We start from the raw sequence: 14,667 nt of genomic DNA on the forward strand, positions 1-14,667 counted from the left end.
TTGTAATGTCTTCCGGGTGCAGGCCTGCATTTTGGGTGTATTCTGAGAAATTTTGGTACCCCTTGGTTTCAAGTGCGATCCTGAAAAATCTCAGTTTCAATGGCTATCTACTGTAGCCCTTGCCCTTAGTCCTACTACGCCTGTAAGCTAAAAATAATTGGGACACCCCACCTCACATGAAGGGCAAGGTAAAGGGAAGGGTTAAGAATTAGAATTGGGATTGGGCCTAAGACTAATCGCGGTCAGACATGATCAGCAATAGACCAACAAGGACCAGCATCAAAACATTCCATACCAGCGTATGGTGTTTTTTCAGCATGGGATATACTGTAGGTGTTTAAAAATTTTAAATGTCACATACTCACCATAAGGAACCCTTTCTATTTCAATTTCTGAGAAAAAAAATAGAAAAAATAAACGTGAGGAGCCTTCATTTACTAGAGAATGTTTGTTAAGTGAATGCTAGAGCACGACAGCTGTACCGACCTTTGCCTGACAGGTAAAGCTCAGCTGTACTTTTAGCCTCACCCCTGGGCTCCAATCTGACAATGACCGAGTACACGCCTAAAGAATTATTAATTCGGTTAAACGGGCCTTATGATGTAATAGTATTAAAACGAAAAATGGTCCCCCACTGGAACTCCACAAACCTTCATCGGCAGAGGAAACATTGCGGATGATCATGAAGTGGCGTCGCCCTTCACTTCGGAATGTATATTTGGGGCTCTCTTTAAGCTCCCAAGTGTCCTTATACCATGTTACAACTGCATTGTCGAAAGACACCTCACACTCAAAAGTGGCGGACTGATGTTCTCTCACCACAATGTTCTGGATGCGTTTGGTGAAATGTATTTGCTCAGCTAGAAAGGAATAACGCAAGGTGGATGATTAGGAGCGGAATCTATTTGTATTTGCCTAACATACTCTCTTATGTTTTGCGATAAAAGAAAGCCAGGAAAATATGAAGACAAAACATTCCTGGCATTTAAAACAAGAAGAGTGTGGTTAAGAAGAGGTTAAGAAGAAGTCACAGATGATGATGATGATAGAAGAGGTTAGTAGATGGTCTATTTTACAATCTGACAGTTCAGTTAATCTATACCAACCTTCGATCCAAAGATTGGCAGTCGTTTCAAGATTTTTATATTTGCAGGTATACTCTCCTTGATCTTCTGGCCTAACATCTTTGATTGAGAGCTTCTGAGTGTAATTGGCCACAGCACATGTATATCTGCTGTGAGGCTCTAAAAGCTTCCCATTTCTAAACCACTGGGTTTTTACATTAGGTACAGACAACTGGCAAGTCAATGTACATGTCTGGCCTTCCTTACCAGCCACATCCTGCATAGGCTTTTCCACCTCAGCTTCTGCAGAAAGAATAAAGGTTGTTATTTTAAAACGCATATTTGATATAGCATGAGGCATATTCACTAAAATAAACCTCAAAAAATGTTTCTACATACCCAACACTGTCAGTTTGGCACTGGAGATATGTGGGCCACACACAATACGGTAATTTCCCTCATCTCTTGTCTGGCAGTCCTTGATTTTTAAAATGTGACGATCACCCACAATTTTGATGTCATACTTGTCGCCACTGTCAAGTTTTTGTGTTCCTTTATACCAGGACAGAGTGATTTCGGGGTAGTTAATCTTGATCTCACATTCAAACACAGCTTCCTTCTTAACAGTAGTTGTCTGGTCTGTGATGTCACGTGCCACAGTGACAGGCTGCATGCAAAACAAAGAGACAAATTAATATGCTGCAAATCACATGATGTGGATTGAACATGATTTACACGCCTCATTTAACTGTATGCTCATTTAACAAAACATGTTTTGAGGATACGGTTCTCAATATTGTTTTAGCATTTTTTATTTACTTTATATTATCATTAAACAACACAAACTTGACAACTGAAAAGTGCCTTAATATTCTTGCAAATCTTTAAACAATTTAATAGGATAGGTAAATTACTATCACATATTGCAGGGGTCACCAATCTCGGTCCTGGAGGGCCGGTGTCCCTGCAGGGTTTAGCTCCAACTTGCCTCAACGCACCAGCCTGGATGTTTTAAGTATACCAAGTAAGACCTTGATTAGCTTGTTCAGGTGTGTTTGATTAGGGTTGGAACAAAAATCTGCAGGACACCGGCCCTCCAGGAACAAGTTTGGTGACCACTGACATAATGGATTGATATAAACCCAAGAAATCTCTATAAAAAATAAAAAAAGATAAAAAAATGAAAAAAACGTTTTTCAGGCCCACCGAAATAGGACGTAGAAGTATGATTTCCCTGCCCACCAAATTGATTGGCAGATGCCATGTTTCTATAATAACAAGCATACACATGCCCACAGAATTTAATATTATTTTTTTTGCAAATAAACTGGGATTAAAACTTTTGTTCAGATTTTTATAAGTTTAAAATTTTTTTTAAAACAGAGCATGTTTGAAATAAAGACAGTACAATAGCTATGTAATTCTTAACCAATATAATCACCACAGCCACATGGTGTCAGTAAATGCACACATGTTTGTGTGTGCTGCAAATGGCATTGGTGTGAGACTCATCATTTCAAAAAGGCTTGAATAAACTTATTAGTATTTTAGCAATTCTGTGTCTGTCACTGTGCTATTCATCTGAAGTAATGCATGATGAGAACCAGACATGCATGTGGGAATGGTGGGCGGGGAGAAGCAGTTCGTTATCATTTAAAGCCACAGGCTACAAAAAACGGCTAAAGTATATTAAATTATCTGATGGGTTTTTTAAGCTGAAACTTTACAAACACAATCTGGAGAGACCAAAGGGTTATCTTACATTTTGTAAAAGGGGTAAAATAGATGCCCTTTAGCACTCAACAGAGGTTTTGTGAAATGCTTTGTCTGAAAAGTATGCTTACGTTATAATTCTTTCAAATTTTATATTAGTGATTAGATCATAAAAGTCATAAACTTATATGAATTATAAATTTGAGGCTGCACTACACTGCACTGGCTGAAGTCTTATAAAATACAAATAAAAATTCAAACCTCAGTTTGTTCCATCCTCTTTTGCAAATCAGCAACAAGTTTAGCCAAATCCTCTTCAGACTCTCTTCCAACAATTTCCCCTTCCTGAAATGTAACAAATCCAAGCATTCAAACAAGTAACATACTTCTCTTTTATTCCTGAGATACATGCTTTAAAGTTTAATGTCACTACAAACCTTTCTTGGTCATAGTAAATGTAAAAAATAAATAAAAATCAATTCAAAGAAATTTAATAGCTGCCTAAATTGCAAAAATCTTTCATTGCACTAAAATGCAATCCCAAAATATAAATCACATGAACCAACTCACCCAACATAATGGCACATGAGTTTGGAATAAAAAAAAAACATATTTAAGCATAAATTAGCATAGTTCAACAGCTACGGAACAATCTAGCAAACATTTATTAACTAATTGGATTCTAAAAGTATTTTTCCAAAATGTATTTTAAATAACATGATAAAAAAAAGTTGTTGTTCATGAATGGGGACGGCACGGTGGCTCAGTGGTTAGCACTGTCACCTTACAGCAAGAAGGTCTCCGGTTGGAGTCCTGGCAGAGCCAATTGGAATTTCTTTGTAGAATTTGCATATTCTCCCCTTGTTCGCATGGATGTCCTCCAGGTGCTCTTGTTTCCCCCACAGGCCAAAGACATCCAGTATAGGTGAATTGAATAAACTAATTGGCAATAGTGTGTGAATGCGAGAGTGTATAGATATAGATGTTTCCCAGTACTGGTTTGTGGCTGGAAGGGCATCTGCTACGTACAACATATGGCAGAATAGGTGCCGTTCATTCCGCTGTGGTGACCACTGATATATAAGGGACTAAACCAAAGGAAAATGAATGAATGCATAAATATTCATGAATACCACTAGGAATGTTCTACAATGGGGGTGTTCTGACATCATCAGAGTGTAGAGAGCTAGGATCCTAACTCGACTTACTAGTGGAGGAATTTATGTAGGACTTCAGGAGCTAGGGAGCTCATTTAGACAATGACTAATCAAAGAGTGTCATATTTCTTTTTAAATCTGCTAAGACCTTAGTATTTGGAATATTCAACATTTAATTTAATAATTTTCATTAAAATCAGTGGCATTATGTAAACAAACTGCATTTTGAAGGGTTAAAATCCTTAAAATAACAGAATTTTTGGTAGTTATGATCGGGACTGAAAAAAAATTAAAGTATAAACCACATTAAATGGTTATACATGTAAGTTTTATTAATTGACACACAAATGGGTTAGTTTGGGTTAGTGTACTTAAGTGGTAAGACACTGGAATGTCCCATGGAGAAACTTTTTATAAAACATGGAGAAATGTTTTATAGTTTCAATGTACACAAAGTTTCCGAAATTGATAAATTGATCATAAATTAATACAAAGGAACAATAGATGTAATCTTACCGGTCTTCCACTTTCTAGTTCTTTTTCCTTCTTCAAAAACTCGATAGCTTGTAGGAGACCCCGGAAATCTGTGATGCCATACATGCGAGCATATTTCTCATACTCCTTGGGATCAACATTTCTAAGCAACTCAACAATGTCAATATCCTTTTCCTCTTTAGGGCTTTTCTGCTTGGATGGTGTCCTGTAAAACAAAACAACTTAATTATGTATAATCCAAACCCGCAGTGGTCCATGGCATAATTGCAAGCTGTCTATTAGAACCACTAAAGCATAGGTCTCAAACTCAATTCCTGGAGGGCCACGGGTCTGCACAGTTTTGCTACAACCCTGATCAAACACAGCTGCGTTTGATAGGGTTAGAGCAAAACTGTGCAGAGCTGCGGCCCTCCAGGAAATGAGTTTGAGACCTATGCGCTAAAGAAATAGTTCACCAAAAAATAAACATTCTTTTAATATTTACTATTTTTATACTTATTACAAACCTGTTTGAGTACAAATTATGAGTTCAAGATATTTAAAATAAATGTACACAAGATATTTCAATATATCACTGAAAATAAATAGAGCAATTATTTTGGAGTAAATTTTTACTCACTTTAAGCAATCTAAAAATAAGATTTAGGTACCGTTATTGACCATTTTTTAAACCTTGAGACAACTGTCCTGCTGTGTGCAAGAAGAAGCATCAGCTTTCACATTGGACCCAATATGCTTATTCTTTTCTATCATGCTTTACTGAGTCTATTCTATCATTCGCTGCTCTGGTGGCATGGTTTGGAAGTATGTCCCTTAAAAACAGGAATAGACTGAGCCAGGTTATTAGGTGGTCTAGCAGGTTGATTGATGAATCACAGCTGAATATTGAATCCCTGTATAGTAGTAGTAGGCAGCTTTCATGGATTGCCCAGAACATTAGTAGCTGTAACTCTCATCCACTGTCTGAGTTTATCCTGCTCCCTTTCAGGTTGAAGTTTCAGATGTTTTTTAGTATTACAAAACATTACAGGAACAGCTTTGTAAAAACATCTGTTGTTGCTCTGAATAAATTGTCATATTTTATAAGGTACTTTTGTATGTGTATATGTGGGTATGTACAGTTGAAGTCAGAATTATTAGCCCCCTATTTATTTGATTTGATTTTTTAAAATATTTCCCAAATTTTGTTTGACAGAGCAAGGACATTTTCACAGTATGTCTGATAATATTTTTTCTTCTGGAGAAAGTCTTATTTGTTTTATTTCGGCTTGATTAAAAGCAGTTATTAATTTTTCTAAAAACATTTTTGGGACAAAATTATTAGCCCCTTTAAGCTAATTTTTTTTCAATAATCTACTGAACAAACCATCGTTATACAATAACTTGCCTAATTACCCTAACCTTCCTAGTTCACCTTATTAACCTAGTTAAGCCTTTAAATGTCACTTTAAGCTGTATAGAAGGGTCTTGAAAAATATCACGTAAAATATTATTTACTGTCATCATGTCAAAGATAAAATAAATCTGTTTTTAGAAATAAGTTTTTAAAGCTATTATTTTTAGAAATGTGCTGAAACAATCTTCCCTCCATTAAACAGAAATTGGTGAAAAAAATAAACAGGGGCACTAATAATTCAGGAGGGCTAATAATTCTGACTTCAACTGTATATGTGTGATTTAATTGTTTCAAATAACAAACCTTGCTTCAAAAAGAATCAACCTGCGGATACCAATAAAGTCAACTCAGCTCAATAAATACTGCTCACATGCATGCACAAATGGCACATCATTATAACAATAACAAGGTTTCATATTTGACAAACTTACTTCTTCAGTTTGACCATTTCTACAGTCGTCTCTTTCTTCTCATCAACATTCAAGTCAGTGCTGCACTCAATTTCTCCATGTTTGTTGGAGGCGACACATCTATACTGGCCAGAGTCAGATTTGGTCACCTCTTTGATCTCCATCTTGGCTTCTTGGCCCTTTTGTTCAATACTGATGCGGCCACCGTGAGTCATCTGCCTCCATTTTCCCTTCATCCATTTCACATTGGGAATGGGATCACCACCAACTTTAGCAATGAAGGTAGCTGTACCTTCTATAAAAAAACAGGAATCACACATAAATTCAATTACACTTTGCATTTGAAAAGAGTCCACCACCATCAAAAAATAAATAAATATTAATAAATAAATAAAATTTAAAGAAGAGTCACTTACTCTCGACGATGTGGACACTCTTTGGCACCTCAATGAAGAACAAGTTGTCAAATTTCTTAACTTCTTGTGGTGGTGATGGTGCCGCCTGTGCTGGGGCAGGAGCACCTGGTTTATCTGAAATTTTGTTAGAATACTGCAGTGAGATACATGCATTTTTAAGATCTTAAAATAATCCAAATCCAGGGCTAAACCATGGTAGACATAAAAATTTAAGTGTGTTACACTTTTTTTTTTTTTTAAAGCACAGCTGCAAGAAGAGTAAGAGTTGCCATTAGACATTTGTAAGGAAGCGAAGGCTTGTTTGTAAGCAAAAAGTAAGTTTTTGGCCTGACAAAAGTTTGTTAAAGTTTGAAAGACCAAGACCGGTTGAAAGGCCAAGAAAGATCCAGAAAGCAGAATTAAAGAAAATAAATACATTATTAGATTATACTAATAACAGCAATCAGAATGGCAAGGTTAAGATAAAGCAAATAAAAAAATCCAAGGACTTAAAACCAGCAAAAAAATAAAAAAAAGAGAGAGAGAGAAAGCATGATAAAAAAAACACTTTGATCCTTACATACAGAAACAAATACCTTTGATAGTGACTTTAGACTTGCAGAACTCACTACCAGCCTCATTGGTAGCTTTGCAAAGATAATCCCCGCTATCTGTTTTAGACACACGGGTCATCTCCAATGTGGCAGTGCCGTCAACAAATGTGATCTTTGTGTTTGCAGATGAAGAAAGCTCCCGCCTGTCCTTCATCCACTGAATCTTTAAAGGAGGAGACCCACGTACATGGCAGCTGAGGGTAAGTGTCTCACCCTCATTCACAGTCACAGGTTTAAGAGGCAAGTCAAAGCTTGGTGGAACCTTTTGTGCTGTATTTAAAATGAATAAATAAACATCAATTATGACCATGGTTTCATATATTTTCAGTCCTTTTGAAAAATGCATGCATGGTTTCATATCAAGGATCATTTTAAAAAGACCTTAGACATTAAGACTAGAACATTACAAAAAGACCTTAGACAAAAAATACTATGGAACTACCATGATATTTACCAAGGTACTTACAGGAATAATGGGTAATCCTTTATAATAACTGCACACTATGAATCATGTTAAGTTAAATAATCATTTGTAAAGCATTAACTATATTAATAGACATTTGTAAACAGTTGTCTTACTGCTGGTAAGGGATTTTCCAAGAATAAATAGTCTTCACTCTGTATTAGATTAGATCATAAAATTGCTTGAAGTTACTGCATTTATTAACACCCAGAGTAATTATTACTATATGTCTGAATAAAAAGATATATAAGTATTCATTTGAATAGATTATTAATTTACTTACTCACTCTGAACAATCTTTAAAAAAAGAGTTACTCTTAAACAACAGCTTTGTAAATAATGCAATACTTAATTTAGTAATGAAAAATGAATCTTTGACAACGTATGAATATACAATCCATTCATTCAGTTTCCTTTGGCTTAGTCTCTATGTCTGAGCTTGCCACGGCGAAATGAACCACCAACTAGTCTGACATGTTTTATGCAGCGGATGCCTTTCCAGTCACTACCCAGTCATGGGAAACATCCATACACACTCATTCACACACACACTTTTACACTATGGCCAATTTAGTTTATTCAATTCACCTATAGCGCATGTCCTTGGACTGTGGGGGAAACCGGAGCACCCGGAGGAAACCCATGCCAACAATGGGAGAACACTCAAACTCTAGACAGAAAAGCTTATTGACCCAGCTGGGACTTGAACCAGCGACCTTTTTGCTGCGAGGTAACAGTGCTAACCAATGAGCTACCATGCCGCCAAACATGCAATACTTAACAAATTGTACATGTGCTTATGAGAATACAGGATTTGTATCTGTGCTTTTAAACTGCTTACTAATGTCTATTAATGTAGAGTTCATGTTTTACAAATGATCAATTACCTATTCATCTAATGCTTAAGTGATTAATAGTGTGCAGTTGTTATAAAGTGTTACTGAATAATGACCATGGCACTGCCAGAGTACACTTTTTAAAATGAATAGCACATTCATAATTAATAATAAGACCACAAGACAATAAGAACCACAGACACAGTAGTATACCTGTAATGTGAACTGACACTTCAAAAGAGGCAGTGCCAGCTTCATTGGTGGCTTTGCACACATACGTGCCACTATCTGACAGCTGAGATTTTTTGATGCACAGGACAGCCAGGCTGCTCTTGAAGGTTACATCATAAAAGTCAGAAGTGAAGATTTCTCTCCCATCTTTATACCAGTTGACAGTCAGGGGCTGTGATCCAGCTACACGGCCCTCGATCTTCACCACTTTGCCCTCAATGTCCTCAATAGTTGTTGAAGGCTTTTTGGTAAAACTAGGTGGAATTTTGCGTTCTAAAGAAAGAAAAAAGGTGCTGTTAGACAAAACAGACAAAACAGAAAAGGTGGTTTGTTGATCTAAATGCATGGGCCGAAACCACAAGAGTTTGTTAAAGATGTTCAACACTATCACATGTTGAGTGATTGCAAGCAAAGAAAAACATAAGAACTGCAAAGGTGAGAAGAATGGAAGACAAGCATAAAAAAAAATTTGTCAATTCAAAGACAATGAAGACAGTCACACCACAAAGCAGTGACCAAATACCTTTCACAGAAACCTCAGTGGAACAAGAGTCCTTTCCAACATCATTACTAGCATGGCATGAATAACGGCCAGAGTCTGCCTTATCAGCCTTCAAAATAGTCAAATGGGGGGTGTTCTCCACACATGATATCTTATAATTGCCCCCTGTACGGATGTCTTTGTGATCCTTGGACCAAGTGACTTTTATTGGCATTGATCCTGTCATATGGCATTCCAGTTCGACAGTATCGCCCACTGACACGTCCACAGGTACGAGCTTTTTATCAAACACAGGTGGATATCTTGGCTCTGTAAAGTTAAATAGAGATAACAGCACAATTGTATAGACATTGTCATATTCATGAGTGTTTCACAACACAGGGAACACATTAATTCAAAGAAAAACATGAAGGAAATAAACAGACCTTGAAGTGTAAGTTTGGCTCTACAAGAAGCACTTCCAACACTATTGGTTGCAACGCAAGTGTATTCTCCAGAATGTCTCATTTCACCCTTGGCTATGTTTAGGACAGCAGAGTTATCATCAAAAGACATTGTGTATTCTGAGTCGCTCCTAAGAGCTTCACCATCTTTTAACCAAGAGACCTCCATAGGAGAGGATCCTGCAACACGACACTCAAACTGGACAGGCTGTCCTTCAATTTGCATGATGCTAGTGATCTTTTTGGGGAAAGACGGGGGTGTTTTCACATCTGAAAAGCAAAACATTTAGCAAAATACATTGATAAAACAGTGCAATTAAAAACTTTAGAGACATTGAAAAAACAGATTTAAAGATTTAGCTTCACCTTGTACAGTTAAGTGACAGCTGGAAGTGGCAGATCCTATGCTGTTTTCTGCCTTACATGTGTATTCACCAATGTCAGATTTAGCGACTTTAGCTAGTTTCAGGCAGGCGATGCCTTTGAAGAACTCCATCTTGCAGGTCGGAGAAGAACGAACTTTGCCGTCTGCCTTGAACCATGATATTTTTATTTCAGGAGTGCCACCAATCTGGCACTTCAGGCAAACTGCATCCCCAGCAGTGACCTCCATAGGCTCCAAACTCTCAATAAAGAAAGGTGGTTCTAAGAGTGACAAAAATACATGTATATCATGAACAAAAGCATGCATATCTCCCGATGGCTTATATTAAATGCTTCTGCTCTTTAACAAACCTAATATGGACACTGCTGCTTCACAAATGTCGTGTCCAGCATCATTGGAAACCTCACAAGTGTATTTCCCAGCAGCCTCTTTATCGCTGTTTAGACATTCTAGTATGCAGGAGCTCTCAGTGGTCGTAATGTTGTACTTGTATGAAGAGTAAATCTCCTGGCCATCTTTATGCCATTTCACAAGAATCTTTGGGCTCCCCGCATATGTGCATTCAAGTATCAGTGACTTGCCCATTTCAACTGAGAGGTTCTTTAGCTTCTTGACAAAGTGTGCAGCCTCTGAATGAAGGATGGCATGTATGAAGATGTAAGACACAAAGTTCTGCTATATCAAGCAATGAAGAAACCTTTAAGCCTCTATAGTATTAACAAATTAAAACTAACCTTTAACAAAAAGATTCACAGGGCAGTTTTCTTTCCCTGCATCATTAATGATCTGGCAAGTGTACTCGCCAGCATGAGATTTGTCAATGTTGTGGAGCTCCAGAATTGCAGTATCTCCTCTTAACGCAATCTCACAGCTTCTTCCAGACACTATTTCCTTACTGCCTCTAAACCATTTCAGTTTCATTGGGGTACTTCCTTGAACAGTTGCTGTAAAAGTAACAGTTGTGCCTGGAAGGGCTTCCACTGGTTGAGGTGTTGTCACAAAAGAGGGTGGTTCTATAGCAAATACGACAGGGAAAGGGGTGTAATAGGTGATTTAACTAACATATTTATACTTCTAACTTATTTCAAATTACAGCAAAACACTAACCTTTAACAACTAAGGAAGCAGATGTCTCTGCTGCTCCTGCACTGTTCACTGCTTTACATTTGTATGTACCCGAGTCTGAAAGCTTCAGAGTAGGCACTTTCAGGGTGCAGGTATTTTCAGTGAAAGTAATCTCATAATTTGGTCCACTCATGATCTCCACTTCATTGTGAAACCAAGAGATTGTGAGAGGTGCAGACCCCGAAGCTTTACAGTCCAATTCCATAGATTTTCCAACAATACTCTGCGTATCTTTCAATTTTCGTGAGAACAAAGGCGGGACAATTTTGTCTGTTCGACAAAAAACAGAATACTTAATGTATAGCTTCATAAGAAATTACATGCAGTTTAAAGAACGTAAGAAACCTTATAAAAAATTACTGACCCAAAACAGTTAGCTGCATTGCACAGCTGTCACTGCCAACTTCATTCTTGATACTGAAAGTGTATTCTCCAGTATCACTCCTCTCTGTTGACAATAACTTAAGACTGGAAATCATCTTTGAAAAGGTAATTTTGTATTTTTTCCCTGAAGACAGCTCCACACCATCCTTAAACCATTTTGGTTTAAGTTCTGGAGTTCCAGATACAGTGCATTCTAAGGCTGCGGCTTCACCAGCAGTTACACTGATTGAATCTGTCTTATCCACAATTGCTGCAGGTTCTAAAAATTTAGAAGAGTCATTTAATTAAAAAACATAATAAACATGAAATATATTTGTGTGAAAAGCATATATATTTTTACAAGTACCTAAGACAGTTAGGTTCGCTGTGCATTCAGCTACTCCAGCATCATTTTTTAGCTGACATGTATACTTTCCAGCAGTAGTAGAATCAGCTTTAAAGACCTTCAAGGTGACCTCATTATTCTCAAATGTAATTTTTCTGTTTTCACCATCTCTGAGTATGTGGTCTTTATCCTGAACCCAAGATACAGTCATAGGCTGAGAGCCTTTGACTGTTGTCAGCAAAACTACCTCCTCACCAGAGATGGCTGTCGTATTGGATAATTTCTTCACAAATGCAGGTGGTTCTGAATTTTAGGAAGAGAATGGTTAAACTAATATGAAAAAAATTTGTTGGAAAATTATTCCATACTTTGAACTGCTATCTTACTGACCTCGTAGCTTTACAGAGCCTTGGCACAAATCACTTCCAACATTATTTGTTGCTTTGCACTCATATTCTCCAGCATCTGATGCTTCCAGTCCGAGAATGTGGAGAGTTGCTGAACATCCCTCAGAAACAAATTTATACTTCCTGCTCTCCTTTAACTGTTTTTTATCTTTAAACCATGTTATCTCAAATGGTGCAGAGCCTTTCAGCTCACAGTTAAGACTGGCATCTTTGCCTTTCAGCCCCTCAACTGGTGTTGGCAGTTTGTAGAAACTTGGTGGTTCTACAAAAACATAACAGGAGAACATATGCTAATTGAAACAAAAAGACCAGGGATTATGTATGAACTATCTTCTCAATTAATCTAGTTAAAATAAATGAAAACAAAATAGAATAATAAAATTAAATATTAAATAACTTTAAATTTTAAAACATTTTCTTGAAAACTAAATAAATAAATAAATTTGTAATTATTTATGTATAAAATAAGACTAATACTAAATATATACACACACAAAATATAAGTGTATAATGAAAACAATTGACAATGAAATCTACTCTTAATTATTAAAAACTTTTTTAATTAATTTAATTTTTTTATTTTATTTATTGAAACACAATTCCTGTCAGACAATGCTCATAATAAACTAGTAAATAAAATGTTCTTCCACTATCTAACCTTTGATTGTGAGAGCTGTACTACAACTCTTAGTCCCAGCATCATTCTGTGCTTCACATGTATAGACACCATTATCATCAAAGCTTGATGTGGAAATTTCGAGGACTGCCACAGAGTTATCGAAAGTCATTCTCAAGTTGCCACCATCACTGAGTATGGCATCGTTTTTGTACCAGCTTATTCTCAGAGGAGCTGTCCCAGTAACTTTGCATTCAAGCTGCAGCGGCTCCCCCATTTTTACGACTTTTGCAGCTGGCAGTTTCTGTACAAACTCTGGAGGTTCTGTAAAACCAAAATTACAACATGTTAGAAATGATTATTGCAATGTATAAAATAGAGCGCTGATGATGATTTCAAGAAGATGGAAGATAGCAAGAGGAAGATGATAGCTGAAAGGGAGTAAAGCGTAATGAGCAGCAATGGTGAAAGATGATGATGTAAGGTACAGTATATATGCACAATGTTCACAAGCGAAATAAGAACATGCAGATGGTAAAGCATGAAAAAAAGAATGATAATGAAGAGCATTGATAAGAGTACTTGAAAAGAGGTCCAACCTTTTACCAACAAGGTTGTGGTGCATTTTGCAGTACCAGCATCATTGCTTATCTGACAAGAGTAAGTTCCACTGTGTGATATTCCAACGGCAAAAAGATCTAGGAAGCATGAGAGGCCCTCCAGGCCAGTAAAACAGGAAGGTCCACAAATCAACTCAGTATCATCTTTGAACCATTTCACTGTGAATGGAGGAGTTCCCTTAAAAGAACCCTTAAAGCGAACAGTGGTATTTGGTATGACAGCCTGTGATTCTGGAACCAGCACAAAGCTTGGTGGCTCTAAATCATCAATGGGACAGAAAGACAAATACATCTGTTTAGAAACTGGCAGCCTTCAGAGATCTTAGGATAAATGTGAGAATATACTATTAAATACTACAAAAGCCATCTGACCTTTCACCCTCAGTGTACCACTGCATTCACAACTTCCTGCTTTGTTTGCAAGTTTGCAAGTATAAGTTCCAGTGTCAGCTTTTTCTAAACACTCGATATCCAAAGACATGCTGTTCTCATCCTGAAGAATTTTGTGTTTGGTTCTCCCTGAAAGTTTAGTTCCATCTTTTTCCCACTCCACAGTTATGGGGAGCGAACCTGATATTTTACATCCAATTTGCACATTTTTACCAATTATTTCTTCCATCTCCATCAAAGGTTTAATGAAGGATGGGGGGATTATTTGCTCTGACAAAGACAAAGTGAAGATCATGAGTATCAAGTTATAATATAACAAGTACTCCATTGGTATTCCAATAACGAATGGGTACAAACCTAGCACATTTAGTGTCACTTTACACTGGCAGGCACTGATGTGATTGGAGACCTCAAACACATAAGTCCCTTTATCTTCCAGTTGGACCGACTGAAGTTTAAGTTGGCTGACATTATTGATATAGCTGAGGCTGTGCTGTCTTGAAGGGATCACTTCCTTGCCATCTTTACTCCATTTTACTTTCAGCTCAGGAGTGCCTGACACTTTGCACTCAAAACTTACTGGATCTCCGGCAGTGACATTAATCACCTCAGGCTTTTCAATTATCTGAGGCGGCTCTGGAAATATCATTACAATTATTTTAATAACAGTAATCTTTAGGAAGAACAGCTTTAAAA

At 37.0% G+C, this 14,667-nt stretch overlaps 1 protein-coding gene across 30 annotated transcripts in view; it reads right to left on the bottom strand.

The window, feature by feature from the left end:
- ttn.2 (titin, tandem duplicate 2) overlaps positions 1–14,667 on the bottom strand; it is a 179,212-nt gene that overhangs the window by 111,468 nt on the left and 53,077 nt on the right. For 11 of the 30 annotated variants that reach the window (XM_073913078.1, XM_068223494.2, XM_073913076.1 and 8 more), the window contains exons 61-84: positions 14,329–14,607; positions 13,954–14,241; positions 13,561–13,839; positions 13,004–13,285; positions 12,329–12,607; positions 11,960–12,241; positions 11,594–11,872; positions 11,212–11,499; positions 10,839–11,117; positions 10,455–10,733; positions 10,086–10,364; positions 9,702–9,989; positions 9,298–9,585; positions 8,757–9,047; positions 7,227–7,514; positions 6,652–6,765; positions 6,257–6,530; positions 4,451–4,634; positions 3,039–3,122; positions 1,464–1,731; positions 1,107–1,367; positions 651–860; positions 487–564; positions 366–392 (exon numbers count right to left, since the gene is read on the bottom strand). In XM_073913078.1, coding sequence (XP_073769179.1) covers positions 366–392; positions 487–564; positions 651–860; positions 1,107–1,367; positions 1,464–1,731; positions 3,039–3,122; positions 4,451–4,634; positions 6,257–6,530; positions 6,652–6,765; positions 7,227–7,514; positions 8,757–9,047; positions 9,298–9,585; positions 9,702–9,989; positions 10,086–10,364; positions 10,455–10,733; positions 10,839–11,117; positions 11,212–11,499; positions 11,594–11,872; positions 11,960–12,241; positions 12,329–12,607; positions 13,004–13,285; positions 13,561–13,839; positions 13,954–14,241; positions 14,329–14,607 — 5,748 coding nt within the window. The remainder of the gene's footprint in view (positions 1–365; positions 393–486; positions 565–650; positions 861–1,106; positions 1,368–1,463; positions 1,732–3,038; positions 3,123–4,450; positions 4,635–6,256; positions 6,531–6,651; positions 6,766–7,226; positions 7,515–8,756; positions 9,048–9,297; positions 9,586–9,701; positions 9,990–10,085; positions 10,365–10,454; positions 10,734–10,838; positions 11,118–11,211; positions 11,500–11,593; positions 11,873–11,959; positions 12,242–12,328; positions 12,608–13,003; positions 13,286–13,560; positions 13,840–13,953; positions 14,242–14,328; positions 14,608–14,667) is intronic. The other 19 variants (XM_073913090.1, XM_073913081.1, XM_073913089.1 and 16 more) reach the window with 2 other exon arrangements.

Source organism: Danio rerio, chromosome 9, assembly GCF_049306965.1.
Source record: "Danio rerio strain Tuebingen ecotype United States chromosome 9, GRCz12tu, whole genome shotgun sequence".
Classification (NCBI taxonomy): domain Eukaryota; kingdom Metazoa; phylum Chordata; class Actinopteri; order Cypriniformes; family Danionidae; genus Danio; species Danio rerio.